At 37.4% G+C, this 18,321-nt stretch overlaps 5 protein-coding genes and 1 non-coding gene across 7 annotated transcripts; 4 read left to right on the forward strand and 2 right to left on the reverse strand.

The window, feature by feature from the left end:
- Positions 1-502: 502 nt before the first annotated feature.
- LOC106415975 (shaggy-related protein kinase eta) lies at positions 503-3,361 on the forward strand. The gene is made up of 8 exons (XM_013856790.3): positions 503-711; positions 1,457-1,882; positions 1,960-2,034; positions 2,094-2,150; positions 2,227-2,367; positions 2,455-2,505; positions 2,580-2,759; positions 2,847-3,361. Exons 1-8 carry the CDS (start codon positions 697-699, stop codon positions 3,042-3,044), a joined length of 1,143 nt encoding a protein of 380 aa, XP_013712244.2. The 5' UTR covers positions 503-696; the 3' UTR covers positions 3,045-3,361.
- Positions 3,362-5,560: 2,199 nt separating this feature from the next.
- LOC111209498 (glutathione S-transferase T3-like) lies at positions 5,561-6,472 on the reverse strand. Its single transcript, XM_048764317.1, has one exon. It carries the CDS (start codon positions 6,470-6,472, stop codon positions 5,561-5,563), a length of 912 nt encoding a protein of 303 aa, XP_048620274.1.
- Positions 6,473-9,880: 3,408 nt separating this feature from the next.
- On the forward strand, positions 9,881-9,953 carry TRNAE-CUC. The gene has a single exon. It is a non-coding gene; the product is annotated as a tRNA-Glu (tRNA).
- LOC125590042 (60S ribosomal protein L11-2) lies at positions 9,916-11,239 on the forward strand. Of its 2 annotated transcripts, XM_048762951.1 has the most exons (5): positions 9,916-10,106; positions 10,215-10,322; positions 10,434-10,476; positions 10,544-10,739; positions 10,831-11,239. In XM_048762951.1, the coding sequence occupies exons 1-5, from the start codon at positions 10,104-10,106 to the stop codon at positions 11,027-11,029; spliced, it is 549 nt and encodes a 182-aa protein (XP_048618908.1). In that variant the 5' UTR covers positions 9,916-10,103; the 3' UTR covers positions 11,030-11,239. The 2 variants fall into 2 exon arrangements, with proteins under 2 accessions (XP_048618908.1, XP_048618907.1); XM_048762950.1 differs by lacking the exon at positions 9,916-10,106 and having other exon boundaries at positions 10,209-10,322.
- Positions 11,240-11,565: 326 nt separating this feature from the next.
- LOC106414726 (transcription factor MYB98) lies at positions 11,566-14,331 on the forward strand. Its single transcript, XM_013855329.3, has 3 exons — positions 11,566-13,020; positions 13,199-13,325; positions 13,417-14,331. The coding sequence occupies exons 1-3, from the start codon at positions 12,446-12,448 to the stop codon at positions 13,894-13,896; spliced, it is 1,182 nt and encodes a 393-aa protein (XP_013710783.2). The 5' UTR covers positions 11,566-12,445; the 3' UTR covers positions 13,897-14,331.
- On the reverse strand, positions 14,238-18,233 carry LOC106415724 (cellulose synthase A catalytic subunit 8 [UDP-forming]). Its single transcript, NM_001315941.1, is given in 12 exon segments — positions 14,238-14,935; positions 15,015-15,368; positions 15,464-15,910; positions 15,990-16,202; positions 16,274-16,399; positions 16,481-16,618; positions 16,679-17,024; positions 17,108-17,383; positions 17,475-17,631; positions 17,719-17,770; positions 17,857-17,936; positions 18,041-18,233. Coding segments are annotated over 12 exon segments (2,955 nt in total). The 5' UTR covers positions 18,219-18,233; the 3' UTR covers positions 14,238-14,347.
- Between the last annotated feature and the right edge of the window lie 88 nt (positions 18,234-18,321).

The following is an 18,321-nucleotide window of genomic DNA, read 5'->3' on the forward strand; positions in this document are numbered from 1 at the left end:
TGTTCCAGTTCATCCTGCTCTAACTTTTTTTTTAAATATTATTACCTGACATGTTTTGTTTACTTCAATTTATTTAGTTATACCTTATAGATGTTTTAGACCACAAATGTGGAATATACACTGAAGTTACGATTGAAAAATAATCATATTTGATTGAATGTTGTAAAATGATGTGAAATTGTAACTATAAAATGCATGATTATTGTTATTACTTTTTTGGCTTGATTTTTATTTTGGTATTGGTTGGTAAAGATTACCTTGGATAATTTTACCAATAAATAGTGAGTGTTATTTTTACATTGCACTTTATTAAATCAAAAGACAATTCTAGCATTTAATATTTTCTATTCATTAGGTACCTGATAATACCAGTTTAGACCTTAACCAACCGATTCAAATCTGGCGGACGACAACATCTATGAATGCCATACGTAATAAATTTCCATAGAGAAGAGTCATTGCCTACGTAAACTTGAGGGTGTTTATGTAACTTTCTTTTAATAACCGAAAATTAATTTTTAAAAAACACGAAAGAGGATGGCGAACAAAACGGAAACTATAGAGATAAATAAAAAGGAGCTGGATTCACATGGCCTTTGTTCTTTCTCTCTCTCCACCACGATCATTACCAACAAAACTGATTGAAACCCACCTGCTCTCTCTCTCTCTCTATCACTCTTCTCTGCCTCTAACGCCATGGCTGCCGATAAGGTAAGCTACTTCGTTTCCTTTTCTCTCGTCTTTCAGGCAAGATCCTGTCTTTATTTTATTTGACTAAAAGATCCTGTCTTTATTGTTTTCCACATTTAACCCTTCAGTTAGTTGTCTTTGCGTAAACAGCTTTGGTCGGAGAATGTTGTTCCTACAAAGATTTTTTTTTTTTAATTTGGATAACAAATCTCTAGCTAGTTTTCTTGAAGTTTAAAGGTTTTCAGTTTCTGGGTTTATCAAAAGTTTTGTTCTTTTTTGAGTTACCTTAAGATCTCTGTGCTCTAGAAATGGGTTTTGAGTTCTGAGTTGAACTATACATTAGCTTTTACTTGAAGAGGGAAAAAAAACTGACTTGTAATAACCTTCTGAGATGTGTAAATTAAGCATTTTTTTGGTCTTAGGGTTTTGTGAATTTAGCTCTGTTTAGATAATCCATGGTTATAGATCTCAATCGTAATTTAAATCCACAGTTGCTAGATCCAGAATTGAACATATATTCTCATTCTTTGTTTTGTTTTGTTAACCTTTTCCTCTCGCGTGACAAAAGTATATTATATTATATGCTTTTTATCTACTAAAGAAAATTCATTTTGCGTAACGGCTATTTCTTAACCAATCTTTTTTGACTAGTAAAAGATTCCTTTTGATTCTCAGACAAGCATTATGCTTTTAGCTTTTGGTTATTGGAATCTTAAGTAGAATCAATGGTTTACTTGCATGACCTTTACAAGCTTGTTTCTTACAGGAGATGCCAGCTGCTGTAGTTGCTGGGCATGATCAAGTCACTGGTCACATAATCTCCACCACAATAGGAGGAAAAAACGGAGAACCTAAACAGACAATAAGTTACATGGCGGAGCGAGTCGTCGGCACAGGTTCCTTCGGGATAGTGTTCCAAGCAAAGTGTTTGGAGACAGGAGAAACCGTAGCGATAAAGAAAGTTCTGCAAGACAGGAGATACAAGAACCGAGAGCTTCAGCTGATGCGCGTGATGGACCATCCGAACGTGGTTCGTTTGAAGCATTGCTTCTTCTCGACCACGAGTAAAGACGAGCTTTTCCTTAACTTGGTTATGGAGTATGTCCCCGAGAGCTTGTACCGTGTTCTCAAACATTACAGCACCGCGAACCAGAGAATGCCTCTTGTCTACGTTAAACTCTACATGTACCAGGTAGACAACACGGCTCTCTCTCACATCTTCTATTTTAATACTCTTGTTCTGATACGTTTTCTTGTTGTTTGGTTCAGATCTTTAGGGGACTTGCTTACGTTCACAATGTTGCTGGTGTTTGCCATAGAGATCTAAAGCCTCAAAATCTTCTGGTATGCGTTTAACATTCAAGATTCATCAACTCTTGTGTTTAACATGTCTCTTTGTACAGGTTGATCCTCTAACTCATCAAGTCAAGATCTGTGACTTTGGCAGTGCGAAACAGCTTGTAAGACTTAAAACTCTTTTTAACTTGTAGCGTCCTTGTTTTGTGTAATCTCTTATCATTTACTTGGTGGCGTCAGGTTAAAGGTGAAGCCAACATTTCTTACATATGTTCAAGATTCTACCGAGCACCTGAACTCATATTTGGTGCCACTGAGTACACAACATCAATTGATATCTGGTCTGCTGGTTGTGTCCTCGCTGAGCTTCTTCTTGGTCAGGTAAATACCAAAAATATTCACTAATCAACAGCTCCTTTAAGTGTCCATTGTATCCGCCTTATGACTCATTGTACATTTTGGATGCAGCCATTATTCCCTGGAGAGAATGCTGTTGATCAGCTAGTTGAAATCATCAAAGTAAGAATCTCTAAACCAATGATGTTTTGCAAAAACTACAAATCCTCATTGTATATATGGCTGCTTGGAAACAGGTTCTTGGTACACCAACTCGAGAAGAGATCCGTTGTATGAATCCACACTACACAGACTTTAGGTTCCCGCAGATAAAAGCACATCCTTGGCACAAGATTTTCCACAAAAGAATGCCTCCAGAAGCTCTTGATTTTGCGTCAAGGCTGCTTCAGTACTCTCCTAGTCTTAGATGCACAGCGGTGAGCATAATTGGTCTTTTAAAAACTTCTTCAGTCCCTTGAGAATCCACCAACTGAATGTTTAATAATATATACGTCTAATTTCAGCTGGAAGCTTGTGCACATCCTTTCTTTGATGAACTGAGAGAACCAAATGCTTGTTTACCAAACGGACGGCCTTTCCCGCCTCTCTTCAACTTCAAACAGGAGGTTGCTGGAGCATCACCTGAGCTGGTGAACAAGTTGATTCCAGACCATATCAAGAGACAATTGGGTCTAAGTTTCTTGAATCAGTCTGGAACTTAAAAGGAACAATAGACAAGAAGTTTTTTTTTATATAAAGGTAGTTGAAGGCAAAGTGGAGGACACAGTTCGAAGTTTTGATGGTGAAAGAAAGCTTGTACACAGCCTGACTTCCCCAAATCTGCAAGAAAAGCCATTCACAGTTTATCTTATTCTTTCTCCTTTTGCTTCATTCTTTCTGCATCTGTAAATCTCTTAGAGCAACATTATCCATAGCACCCCATTTGGGGTGCTTAATCACTTTTTTATTATTAAATATGTGTTAAGCATTTCATTAAGAAACTTGTATATTTTGATCCTCCAATGCAAGGTGGTTAATATGGGGTGTTTAAGAAAATAAAATATTAAACATTGTTTTTTTTAGATAAAATTTATTTATTACATAAAACATATTAAAAGATCACATTTTAAACATACATTTAAAAAACAAAAAAATAAAATAAAGATTAGTACAATAAACAAGATTAATTTGAAAAAAAACATGCGAGATCATTGGTTGTCTTCATCACGTCCAAATTTACGCCATACATGTTCAACCAAATCACCTTTCAGTTGTTCATGCATTTGTCGATCACGAATTCTAGTTCGAACACCCATCATATTGACGATATTTGTAGGGATATCTGTAGAATACGTGAGATCGACATGTGAACTTCCGTTGTCTTCTCCTTGTTGGAACTCGGAAATATCAAATTGAGTGTATCCATCTCGCTCGTCTTCTACTATCATATTATGGAGTATGATACATGCCCTCATAATTTTACCAATTTTGACTTTATCCCAAAAAAGTGCTGGATTTTTAACGATGGCAAAGCGAGCTTGCAAGACTCCAAAAGCACGCTCGACATCTTTTCGGACAGCTTCTTGGCGTTGCGCAAATAACACTGCTTTCGGCCCTTGTGGTAGTGAAATAGATTGGATAAAAGTGGTCCATTTCGGATAAATACCATCGGTGAGATAGCAAGCCAAGTGATACTCTCTTCCATTCACAGAGTAAGTCACTTGGGGAGCTTGGCCATTTATTATGTCGTCAAAAACAGGTGAGCGATCAAGAACATTGATATCATTTAAGGTACATGGAGGTCCAAAAAACGCATGTCATATCCAGAGATCATATGAAGCAACCGCCTCTAATACGATTGTTAGTTTGCCCGAACCACGAGAATATTGCCCTTTCCAAGCGGTGGGGCAATTTTTCCACTCCCAATGCATACAATCGATGCTTCCTATCATCCCGGGAAATCCACGATACTCTCCAACATCAAGTAGACGTTGAAGATCAGCCGGTGTTGGTCTTCGTAAGTATTTATCTCCGAACAAATGAATTATTCCCTCCACAAAATTCTCCACACATGACCGAGTTGTCGTTTCACCGAACCGGAGGTTTTCATCGACCGCATCCGCCGCAGTACCATATGCCAAGACACGGATAACTGCTGTACACTTTTGGAGTGCTGAGAGACCAAGCCTTCCAAGACCATCTCTCTTTTGGCGAAAGAAGTCAACTTCGTTCGAGAGTCGATCAACAATATGCATGAACAATGGCTTGTTCATTCTAAAACGTCGTCGGAAATATTTTTCAGGATACGTTGCCGTTTCACTGAAATAATCATTCCATAAACGTAGATTGCTTTCTTCACGATTTCGTTCGATATAAGCTCGCTTTTTTCTTTTTTTCCTTCGTTCTTCTTGATCATTATTGATGGTCAATCTCTCAAATGTTTGATCTAAATATTGATCGAACATTTGATCAAATGATTCATCAAATGTTTCATCAATTGAATCATTTAAATTGTTTTGATAAGAAGAAGAGGCCATTTTTTGTGATTGAAAAGAAAAGATGAATAGAGAAATATTTTTTGGTGTTATGGATATGGGTGGGGTTGAGAGTGTGTCTTTCCGTTTGTTTTTTTTTAAGAATCAGGAGTGAAAAGGTGATGAAAGAGAGGTATTATCAAAGGTTTGGTGACTTTGATCAAAGGGTGATTTTGATCAAAGATGATCTTTATTGTTTATACAAGAAGGTTTGGTGACTTTGATCAAAAGAGAGAAGGGAATTGTTGAACGATGAAACTATGAGAAGAAGAGAAAATGTTTTGGTACAAAGAAAGACCAAAGCTTGCATACTTTATATAATGGTAGACATGATTTGGTACAGAGAGTTAGTACAAAAAGACAATGCACAACAATAATGCAATCCGTGGTACATGGAAACGAGAGGTCCGTGATACAAAAGACAATGCACAACAAAACAAAAGACTTCAGGTCCGTGATAGAAGCAAACAAAAGACATCAGAAGCTTGTTGCTCCAACGGCACACGGATGCTCCAACAGAACATGGCTCCTGCATTCGTTCACCTGACAACAAAAACGAGATCAACATTAGAACACAAAACATATATATTAAACAAAAAATTATGCAACAAGTTACACTCAATCACAATAGAAACTTAAGCAACAAGATACAGAACAACACAGAACAAGAACAAGACTTAGAAGACAAACCGAAACCAGTTAAACTAATTTGACATTAACTCATGAATGAGTTTCTTCTTCAAAGCTTCTTCATAATCCGCAAGAGGGTCTTGTTTAGCAATGAGGCTGTCCAGTAACTTTATCTTCGACACCCTTTCTTTCACCACTAAATCATGCTTCTTGAGGGTGCACATTGTGTCAAAGTGAGCCAGCTCCTTCCCGTCATCCACTGTCTTCTTAGACAGCCTTTCTTTGCTGCTTTTCTTCGCGGCCTTAACTCCCGGGGTTCGACGTGTTCCTTCATCATCAAGAGCTGAATCTTCTTCGGTTGCTTTGTAGCTTGTCGAGTCTGAACCATCCTCAAACCGTCTCTTCTTGGAGCTTCCTTCTTTTTTTTTTGCAGTAGATAGGGCACACCACTTCTGATCATTCCGCAACTCTTTCCAAGCATGCTCAAGAGTGAACTTTTTTTTATGGTTAGCGAAGAAGATTTCGTGGGCTACTTTGAGAACATCGTTCTCATTTTGCCCACTGGTTCTCTCTCTCGATGCAGCCTCGTATGCTCCAGGAAACTTGCATACTTGGTCATTGATCTTCTGCCACCGATTCTTACAGTGAGAAGCCTCTCTCTTCTCACTGCCAGCAAGCCTTCGACTAGCAGAGAAGTAGTTAGCTATTCTTTTCCAGAGAGCGTTACACCTTTGCTCATTCCCTATTACGGGATCTTTGCTCGTGTTTAACCACGAGCTGATGAGCAGCACATCGTCTGAAGGCGTCCAAGTCCTTCTTTCCTTCGGCACTGCTTCACTGTCTTCACAAAAGTTTGAATCATCGGTCAAGGGAACTTGCGGTGAAGATTGTGACACGCTATCTGATACGTTTCCGAAGATTACATTTTGTTGACTGCTAAGCAGCTCAACAAAGTTTGAAGGCTGAGTGAATGGATTAAAATCCATTTCGCAAGAGAATGAAGAGAGAAAAACATATAGGAATCTGTTGGAGGAAGAAAGAAGGAAGGAGATTTAAAGAGGGAAGAGAGGTATTATCGAGAATGCAATGTCAGTGTTTTAAAGATAGAAGAGAAGTAATCAACTAGCAACAAACCCATTTCAAGTTGACATATATCTAACATATATTAATTACCATTTCACAACCGTACTCAAACACAAACCACACGCTAACCTTTTCTCAATTCAACATCACTTCTATTAAATACGGACATCAATGCCCAGTTGCCAAAACATTAAAAGATGAAGACATTTACCTGTTCGTCGAGTAAATGTAATCCTCAGCTTTGGCGATTCTCCCTCAACAACCTTGATCCATGCAACTCAACGGATATACACACAGAAAGAAAACATAAATTAGTATCAAAAACGATCAGTTAATACTATCTGGATTCAATTCCAAATGATCATAAACAATCAGTTCATACTATCTCGATTCAATTTTTTAACAACTCAACTCAGACAAGAACGACACTCAATATCAAAAACGATCAGTTAATACTATCTGGATTCAATTCCAAATGATCATAAACAATCAGTTCATACTATCTCGATTCAATTTTTTAACAACTCAACTCAATTATAAACGACCTACGCATATAACCACAACTTTTTATCAAACGTTCAATGCATGCGAGTGATCAAATCGTGTTGAAGCTTTACCTTGCTTTTGATTTCGTAGAGGAGAGCTCGGGCCCTGAGAGATGGCTTGTTCCACGAGACGCTGAGAGATTCATCGCGGAGTCGTCTAGGAGACAGACAGAGAGATGAGGACAGATCATCCTCGATTTCGTCGAGGATGGAGACGGAGAGACGAGGACAGATCATCAAGAGGGGAGATCGGTTGAGAGAAGACGATGCGGCGGAGTCATCGAGGAGAGAGACAGAGAGACGAGGAGAGATCAACCTCGCTTTCGTCGAAGATAGAGACAGAGAGACGAGGAGAGATCATCAAGAGGAGAGATGGGATGAGAGAAAACGATGCGGCGGAGTCGTCGAGGATGGAGACGAGGACAAATCATCAAGAGGGGAGATCGGTTGAGAGAAGACGATGCGGCGGAGTCGTCGAGGAGAGAGACAGAGAGACGAGGAGAGATCAACCTCGCTTTCGTCGAGGATAGAGACAGAGAGACGAGGAGAGATCATCAAGAGGAGAGATGGGTTGAGAGAAGACGATGCGGCGGAGTCGTCGAGGATGGAGACGGAGAGACGAGGAGAGATCAACCTCGCTTTCGTCGAGGATAGTGAAAGAGAGACGAGGAGAGATCATCAAGAGGAGAGATGGGTTGAGAGAAGACGATGCGGCGGAGTCGTCGAGAGAGAAACACGAGACTTGTGTTTCGCGAGAGAGAGAGAAAAGGACGCGGAGTGACGACTTCGCGACGCGTGTCCAATAAGACGCGCTTCTTCATGCGCTTAATTAAGCACCGCTGCCTCTTTAATTTCATCATTTTCTTTTTTTTTTAATCTAAAAATCATTAAGCACCCCTATAAGCATCTGGGTTAATGCTGCTCTTATATATTTTAGGAAAAACATTGTAATAAATGCGTTGACACATGTCATGTGTAAAAGCATTGTAATAAAGGTGTTCACACTAAAATGGACACATGTCACATGTAGAGAGTGTTTCAACCAAACTCTACATAAATATGTTCACACTATGTACTTTACCTTTTTAATATAAAACTCACATGCATGGTTTTTCTGTACGTTATTTTTACTGTTTACGAATAAAACTAGACAAATTATTCATTAATTTTGATTCGATTCGTTATCCGTTTTGATTCGAACCAAAAAATCCGGATATCCGTTACTCTATGAAGCAAATCAAATATTAAAATGCAATATCCGTAAAAAAAAAAAACAAATCACAAATATCAATATTTAGAGGAACGAATATCCAATTTGATATGTTATATGCATATATATATATATATATATATATATATTTAACGAATTATATATAAGTTATATATTATAGTTTATATAAATTTGACAATATTGTTTTTTAAATAATTTCATTTTAAGAATTTTATTTTTCATGTTTTATTTTGAAAAAAATGTCATTTAATATTAATTAATAATATCTTTATATATTTATCAACCATCTTTATATATTTTTACATACACATACATGTGCAAATTGACGTGAGCACCTTATAACTAAGTATTTACCACAACTAAAATATCTATTTTTTTTGGAAGTTAAAATATTCTCTTTTTTAATGTTTCTTTCACTATCAACCAAATTGTAGTAAAATGAGTTGTCTTAATAATTTTTTTTTTAACTATTATCCGTTTAGAAACTATAATATGAAACCATTGGTTCGACATCACGACTATCTAAGGTTCATAACATGAAAACAAACAAATAATAGTAATTTTTTTATTATCACAGGAAAAAAAAGCTAAAACATAAAATATTTTAACCGAACAAACCAAATAAAGATTAATTTAAAATGATAGTTATATTTTAGGAGATTAAAAACAAAAAAATAACTTAAACCCGAACCGATATCCAGATAAAAAGATTAATGTCTTCTTATTAAAAAATAATGAAACTAATAATCATATTCCGCGCAAGACGCGGTTTATTACCTAGTGAGTTTAGTATTAGGGATATATATCCGGATATATATCCTACATCGAAAATTCTAAGGGACATTAAGTAATATATAAAGGGTTATGGCCAATCCGCTAATCACCAATTAGTTTTAAGTTGGAAGCCCAAAAAACTTATCATGGTATCAGAGTAAGAACAAAACAGATCGCTCAAATTCATCTACACAAGGTATTCCAACTTAAAACCAATTAGTGATTAGTGGATTGACCATAACCCTTTATATATTATTTAATGTCCTTTAGAATTTCCGATATGAGATATATATCCCTGATATTTAGTCAAGAGTTTTCTTATATAGTAAGGTTTGAGAAGAAGGTGAAAGTATCTTATTAGTCAAAGAGATCCATTTTCTTACCAGAAGAGGAAGGCTTGCTCTGCTTTTTGTTTTGTTTATTCCTCCTCTTGAATGTTTGTCTTATGTTTTGTTGCTATTAAAGCTTATGACTCTCTTTCTTTTACAAGGGCTAATCTCAATACTCTTTCTCTTTTCGCATTAACAGAAGTTACTATTTGTGTTTTATGGGATTATTAGTTTGTATAATTTAATGGATTTAGAAATTCTAATTTCAGAGCTATTTGTTATATGATTATTTAACCTTCAAATCATGTACTATACAGTCATACTGATTTATGAAATGGTTTATTTATGACTAACTTAAGGCAAATGATTCCAAATAACAACTAGCCAGAATAAACAGATAAATAAACTACGGTTGCTTAGCTTAACAACAATTCCGTTGTAGTCTAGCTGGTCAGGATACTCGGCTCTCACCCGAGAGACCCGGGTTCGAGTCCCGGCAACGGAGTTTATTTTTTATTTGTCATATCTAGGAGCGGGGCACTCTCGTCATTACATCTAGAACAAACCCTAAAGCGTCTCTCATATAATTACCAGACTTCGCGGCCGTCACTGCCACTCCTCTTAGCCCATCTCCCTCGAGTCTTTAATCCCAAAGATGGTACCTTTGCTCAAACTCTTGTATCCTCTAGATTGCTTCTTGCTTCTTGCTTCCGTTCGAAAAGATTTCATTTTTTTAGAATTTTAACCTACTTGTACTGTGATGCAGGCGTCAGAGAAGAAGCTCTCGAACCCTATGAGGGACATCAAGGTCCAGAAGCTCGTTCTCAACATCTCTGTTGGTGAGAGTGGTGATCGTCTCACTCGTGCCTCCAAGGTTCGTTCTTTACTTCGAAGAGGGTTCAAAATCAAGTCTTTACGGTTTAGCATCATTTGCTTTGTTACCATTGTTTTGTCTGAACGAGGGTTTTGGCGGTAATTTGTGTAGGTGTTGGAACAGCTCAGTGGTCAAACCCCTGTCTTCTCCAAGGGTATGTCTGAGCGTTTTAATTATATGCTGTGTCTGTAATTTTGAGAATGGTTGTTGATTGTGAACAGCGAGGTACACTGTGAGGTCTTTCGGAATCAGGCGTAACGAGAAGATTGCTTGCTACGTCACCGTGAGGGGAGACAAGGCGATGCAGCTTCTTGAGAGCGGATTGAAAGTGAAGGAGTACGAGCTCCTGAGGAGGAACTTCAGTGACACTGGCTGCTTTGGGTTCGGTATCCAGGAGCACATTGATCTTGGAATCAAGTAAGTGTTTGTTTGGCTCATTTTGTTAGAGCACTCTTTGTTTTAAGAGAGAGTAGTTTTCTCATGATTCTGCATTTTTTTTGTTCTTCAGGTACGATCCTTCCACTGGTATCTATGGTATGGACTTCTATGTTGTTCTTGAACGTCCTGGATACCGTGTTGCTCGTCGCCGTAGGTGCAAGACTCGCGTTGGGATTCAACATAGAGTCACAAAGGATGATGCCATGAAGTGGTTCCAAGTTAAGTATGAAGGTGTTATCCTCAACAAGTCCCAGAACATCACTGGTTAAAGAGTTTGTTTTGTGGTGTTAGCTCTGTCTCAGAACATCGCGTTGGGATCTCTTGTTTTTTTTTTATCTTTTTTTTTACTTCTGTTGGTTTAGAATCTGAGTACCCTCGAGATATCAACAATTTTTGGAGGTTATCTATATCAATTTTAAACAATCTCTATGCTTTATAGTTTTGCATGTCAGAGAATGAATCTCACTATTCTTTAGCAAGTTTCGTAGTTTCTTCCAAAGCGAGCTACTTGTCTCTTTGGTAGCTCCTACTTTTGACGAAGTCGTTTATATTAACAGATTGCAAGAAACCGGTTTGGGATTTTGAACCCAAAATCATTGACAACCTCAAGTCTCTTCCCTGTTTCTCAAGAACGTCAGAATAGCTTTCCAAAATATCTTATAGTGTTTACGGGATTACTTCCATATATTTTCCGGCCGGTTCAGGCAGTTGTTTTCCGTTTTGGTGCACACAGAAGTATACCAATGCATACCTTGCGCTCGACGTAACCACGTGGTCTAGGTTTCTAAGCCCACTTAATCCCATCAATTAAGTTGTATCAAATTACAAATAATTAGTACAACCTCTTATATAAGAAATTACGAATGCAGAAAATCTAGCATAGAAGATACTATCCTTTGTAACGTCAAACTAAGATATTTCTCTTCTTGAATCCATTAATTAGACTATAGACCTTAAAGCTAAATGGTCAAGACACTCCTTAGCATCAAAATGGTTATTACTTTTGTTGTTGACTACATTATGCGAGAAATTAACTAACTCAACTAAATATATTTTACAATAGATGAATTGTTAACACATTAAAAGGTAGATTAAATTCCTACTAGCGTTTTGTCAAACATTCAACTATGTTTACCCCAAATTTAACAGCACCCAATATGTAACGTCAACAGAAAAGTTTTTTTTTATCTCACATTTTCTTTATTTCATTTCCAATATATTTAAATTTACTTCAAGATTATACAGTTTAAACTTGAATATGGGGAAAATCACATTTTAAATCTTAATTAAGTATAAACTATGAAACAAATTTGCTTTTTTCTTCCTTACATTCATGTTAGGGAAAACCACATTTTAAATCTTTAAGTTGGCAAAAGTTTTCATTTTAAACCATAGAGTTCAACTGCTAACACTTTAAAATTTAAACAATGAAATTAGTTTCAATTTAAGAAAAAACCAAAAAGGTTAAATATTCTAGAATTAATTAATTAAATCAAAATAACATTAGTGCTAACAACAAACTCCATACGTTACTTTCTTACTAACAAATTAATGGGTATAGTAAATGTCTTTCTTTATTGCTTCTCCTACCATACAAATACAAGAAAGAACAAAGCAACACACAAAAACACTTCACTTTTTTTCCACTAATTAATTAGTTTCTTCTTCTCTTCTTTCCAAAAAATATGGAGAATTACGTCGGCGAGAGTGGATTTGCTCCTCTAAACAAAACCGTCTTCACACGTGATCAAGAACAAATGAAAGAAGAAAATTTCCCCTTCCAAGTCGTTGACCAATCAAAGCCCACAAGCTTTCTTCAAGACTTCCAACATCTTGATCATGATCATCAGTTTGATCATCATCATCATCATCATGGCTCTACATCTTCAAATCCTTTGCTCGGTATCCAAACTAGGCCCTCTTGTGTCAATAGTTCTCTTTTCGAGCATTGCGCTTACCAAGACAATATGGTCAATATGGTCAATAAACATGGACCTATGGACATGAAACAAGACAACATGATGATGGGGATGATCTCTTTTGATTACCCTCCTAGAGAGATCACCAAGCCTATGAACTTCGTAATGCCAGATGAAGTTTCATGTGTTTCTGCGGATAATGATTGTTATAAATCGATGAGTTTCAATAAGACCAAACCAATTCTGACAAGAAAGTTGTCTTCATCCTCGTCGTCATCATCATGGAAAGAAAAGAAAGAAACAACATTAGTCAAAGGACAATGGACTTCTGAAGAAGACAGGTTCGTCATTAACATAATATAGCTTAAGATCAATACTTCATAAATTATATATTAGTCTCATTAAAATATGAGACTCCTTGAACTACATTAAGTTATTATGCAATATTACTAACAATAGTTGGATAAACTTTTCCATTTTTGCGGTTTATTAGTAAAGAGTAATTGTTTTTTATAATAGGATAGTGATTCAATTTGTGGAGAAATATGGATTGCGAAAATGGTCGCATATTGCACAAGTGTTACCGGGAAGGATTGGGAAGCAATGTAGAGAGAGATGGCATAACCATTTGAGACCTGACATTAAGGTATGAACTAGTAACCTACCATTTACGTAGTGATGATTAAGGAAACTAAAGATTAGATAGTTTTTAGAGATTATGAATATATTTGTTGTAGAAGGAAACATGGAGTGAAGAAGAAGACAGAGTGCTTATACAATTTCATAAAGAGATTGGGAACAAATGGGCAGAGATTGCCAAAAGACTCCCTGGAAGAACAGAGAACTCGATCAAGAACCACTGGAACGCAACAAAACGAAGACAATTCTCTAAGAGAAAGTGTAGATCTAAGTATCCAAGACCTTCTCTGTTGCAGGATTACATAAAGAGTTTGGATTTGAAAGCCTTGTCGTCTTCCTCTGTGCCTGCAAGAGGTAGACGCAGAGAGAGTAACAAGAAGAAGGATTTTGTGGCGGTTGAGGAAGAGAATAAGAAGAATGAAGATGACCTTTACGGACTAGACAGGATGGTACCTGAATGTGTGTTTACTGATGACTTTGGATTCAATGAGAAGCTTCTTGTGGAAGGATGTAGCATTGACTCATTACTTGATGACCTTCCTCAGCCTGACACTGATACTTTTGCTCATGGATTCTGATTTGTATTGTTTTTATTTTTTAATTTCAGTTTTTTTTTTTGAATGAGACATATTCACCAAACTAATCAAAAATAATTCAACTCGCAGGGTTTTGTTTCAACTGAATAGAACAACAAAATATCATTCTACTAGCATCTTGATTGTAATGTTATGTGTTTGTCTCAATGTTTGCATATTTTTGATGAAAAGTATAATTATATAGTCAAAGATATATTATGTAAGATATTTAAGAAAGTGAAGAATTGTGACCAAAAGAGAAGAAGTTGAAGATTAGTTTTAACATGTCGAAGTAACAGAAACTTCAAACCTAACTTGTCCAACAAGAATATTACTTAATTTGTGGAACAAGCAACCACATAAGAAAACTTCTGTGACAAGAAAGGAAAGTTTTAGAAAACAACAACAAAAAAACAGATCATCAATCATTCAAAGGGATACATAGCATCACCTCTTAGCAATCAATCAAAAGGCAGTTCTGCGAAAGGGAGGTCGTATCAGTCTTAGAGACAAAAGGATTGATACGAACCCAAACAAGAGAAAACACTGAAGCCAGCAAGATAGACCAGAGAATAACAATGGTGGGCGTTCTGTTCTGTCTTCCCATAAGACCTTTAAGGAAAGGATAAAGATGAAGAACGACCCAAAAGGCGAAGAAAATCTTCCCAAACAATGGTCCCCAAGCTTCATAACCTTTGTTTAAAGCATCAGAGAATCCAGCAACGACTCCAACCAAGTTTATTATGAGAAGTGATGTTGGAGGGATCAAGAGAGTTGTCCATTTGACAATGTAAAGCTCACCGAACTCCAAATCTTCTGCGGTTTTCGATGTGACTGTGAAGTTTGTGTCGAGACCAGCGAGCATTTTGAGGAAGCCTTGGAATACAGCAAACAGATGAGCTGATACACCTCCAATCACCCAAAACTGCTCGTTTCTCCACAAGTCTTCAATGCTCACTCCACTCCATCTAAGCTCAAGGACGCTTGTTAAGATGATTGATATGAAGAGACCTAGAAACAGCATGCTTGCTAGGTTTGATAGCTGCAATAAAATAACAACAAGATTAGTAAAATAACCAAAATACACAACCCCCTAAAATGTTACTTGTTTGACAAGTTACCGTTGGGATGATGAATTTGCCGGTGAGAAGACAAATGGCGGGAAGGGTACAGTAAGCAACAAGGGGCAAGGAAGTGAAGGGATAAACAATGGTGTTTATATAAGCCATTCTCTGGAGCCACTTGAGGCGGCCTCCACTGCAACCATACCAGAGAGGACAATGCCTACTAAGGAAGATCTCGACCGAGCCAAGAGCCCAACGCAGAACCTGGTGAAGCCTATCAGATAGATTGATAGGAGCAGACCCTTTAAAAGCCGGTCTTAGTGGCATACAGTAAATCGACCTCCATCCACGGCAATGCATCTTGAAACCCGTCAAAATATCTTCCGTGATTGATCCATAAATCCATCCGATCTACAAAAACAAAAATAAAGATTATTACAATATATTACCATATATAGTAATAGTTTTAAATATTGATAGTAAAGATAAGAAAGAGTTATACTTACTTCTTTTCCCCATTCAGTTTTCTCTTCATATCCGCAACTAATGACATGAATAGCTTCTTTGATGAGCGTTGAAGGGTTCACAGAGTCAGGAACGCCACCGTTCTCCATAAGTGTAGACTCGATGAAAACCGCAGAGAGACCAAACGTTTTCTCAAAGCTGGTTTGTGAAATGAGCATGGATCTCTCGTACTCATCGTAGTTGTCTAGGTCTCCTAGGTTAAAGATTGCAGCGTCAAGTTCTTCTCGCTTTGCGTCTTTGTAAATTTCTGAAGGATCTTGTGTTTGTTTTTTCTTGCTTGGACAGCAGCAACAAGATGAGGAAGAAGATTGCGGTAACATCTTTGGTTTAGAAGGTGGACTATATCCGTACAGTGCTTGTCTTCTAAAGACACAACCGGTACCGACATAGACCGGTCCTTGGATCCCATCAAGCCCTCTCATATTAACCTGAAATTAAAAGTCACAAGGTATCAGAAGAAATTCAAGATTTTCTTGAATTTATGAGGGAAATTTTTAGGTAACTTACGTCGAAGAAAACTATGTTTCGGTTAGCGTATCGATCACTCTTGTCGATTCCATCGAATCTCTGTGGGAACTGAACATAGCAAACGTCTTGACCAACAACTGGATCCATTAAAAAGCACATTGCTTCACGGACGGCTTTACTGTTGTTGACGTAGTGATCACAATCAAGATTGAGAATGAATGGAGCATTCGTTAGCACCGCAGAAACCCTCACCTACAATGAAAACAAACTCATTAGGATTGTGTCACAACATTTATTGTTAACTATTAAAAAGTAGTTCCTACCAATGCGTTCTCAGCTCCAGCCTTCTTGTGATGCTGATATCCAGGCCTCTTCTCTCTAGAGACGTATACTAATCTTGGAAGTTCGTTTCCTTCAACGTCACGCGCACCGCTATATCCAAGAAAAACCTACAAGAGAAGATCAAAACGTCAGAAGAAGAATCTATTAGTAGACAGAGTCTTTTAGGTCAAATGTTTGAGATATAAAACCTGAATCATTCCGGGATGGTCACGAGTATTGTTTCCAGGCCAAGAGGTTCCATCTTGCATTGTCCATCCTTCTTCTGGTGTCTTTTGAGCCTTGGCCACTAAAGCATTCATTCTGATCTTGAACTCTTCATAATCTCTCTACAAAGAAACCAGATTTAAATAATGCTATGGATATTCTTAAAGCCTTTGTTTACTTACTTTCATGGCTCTACGTTCTTTGACAAAAGAAGGCTGAACCTTGTCCCTCAAGTAATCGATTTTAAGCGAAAAGTAAAACTCCGGAGCTCGTGGCTCTATCGAGTACTTCTTGCAGAAAGGTACCCATTTCCTAGCAAAATCTGCTGTCTCAACCAAAGACTCGAACGAAAGCATCGCAGCACCATCATCAGATACATAGCAAGAGACCTTATCCACCGGATAATCAAGGGCCAAGATGGAAAGAACAGTGTTTGCAGTGATCAAAGGAGGCTCCTTCAACGGATCTACTGTACTGACAAAGAAATCCACAGCTGCAAGCTGTGATTGCTCACCTTCTCTTTCGAATCTACAATGTTTTGATTACAAGATTTTAAGATATTTGACCTACCGGCTACCGTGTAGGTTAAGTAATTGTGAAAGATTTTTTACCTTGCGGATAAACGGTCGATGTAAGTTTCTCTGTTGATAGGAGACCATTTAGGAAACTGATCCAACACCCATGAGAAAGCAAACCAGATCTCACATATCACAGATGTTAGCCATAGACCGTAAGCACTGTCCACAGGATGGGTGATACGGTAATGGAAAAACAGAGCCAAGATGGTCAACCGCATGATGATAACGATTCTGTATGAAGTTATCTTTGTCCTTGGGATAGGAATCACAACCGAAAGCACATCTGTGGCAGAAGCAGCCTCTGGGTTTCTGAGAAATGACACAGACCAATCAGTTTCTCAAACTTTCTGGTGATTAATGTACAAAGACTATGTTGTTCCATGAGTGAGAATGTGCTTACAGTGATATATCTTCCATGTGCTGTTGGGGAGGAACCTGAGCATCAGGGTCTTCATCTTTTGTTGCCTTTGGATGTTTCTTCTTCTTCTTGCTCTTCTTGTCTTTCCAGCTATCAACTCTGTTCTTCCATATCGGGTTTCCGTATTCATCATTAAGTTCTTCAAGGACAAATCACAATTTCATTGGTTAGTTTTTAAACTATTTAAACTCATCAAAATTTTAAACTTTTGGATATTAGTTCTTACCACTGTCTATTGTGGAGACTGTACTTACATGTCTAGCATGAATTCCAGAATCCTACAAAATAATAAAGAAAATCTTAATCAAATACGTTTTGAAAATTTTATTAAGACAAAAAAAGCAACTAATCGTATAGTACACACCTGAGGAGTGTTACTGATGTGTGTTGCAATAGTGGATTGGTGTTTAGATGTCTTTGTCTCAACATCATCAAGCACATTCTCTGAGGAGTAAACAAAGAAAAAATCATAAACTGTGAAACTACGTTTAACAAAAAAAGAAGAAGCAAAAATTTATGGAAAAACATTTGAATAAATGTGATAATACCGTCATAAGGATTGCCGCAACGCAAGCAGATTCTTCGACCTTCTTTGAATTCATATTCAAGACATGCTTTGCAGATCGGGAAACTACACTCATGGCAAGCAACGAAGAACTCTCCGTTTGGTTTCACACCAATCTCCTCTCCGCACGTGTTGCAGACCGGAGACTTAGACTCCATCATCTTCGTTTTCCCTTGAGAGAGAGAGATAAGAAAAGAACCCTAGTTAGGGACTCAGATTTTTGGCTGGGTAAGAGATTGAGAAGTCATGGGTGTGTTTTGTAAT

This window comes from Brassica napus, chromosome C7 (genome assembly GCF_020379485.1).
Source record: "Brassica napus cultivar Da-Ae chromosome C7, Da-Ae, whole genome shotgun sequence".
In the NCBI taxonomy this organism is placed as follows: domain Eukaryota; kingdom Viridiplantae; phylum Streptophyta; class Magnoliopsida; order Brassicales; family Brassicaceae; genus Brassica; species Brassica napus.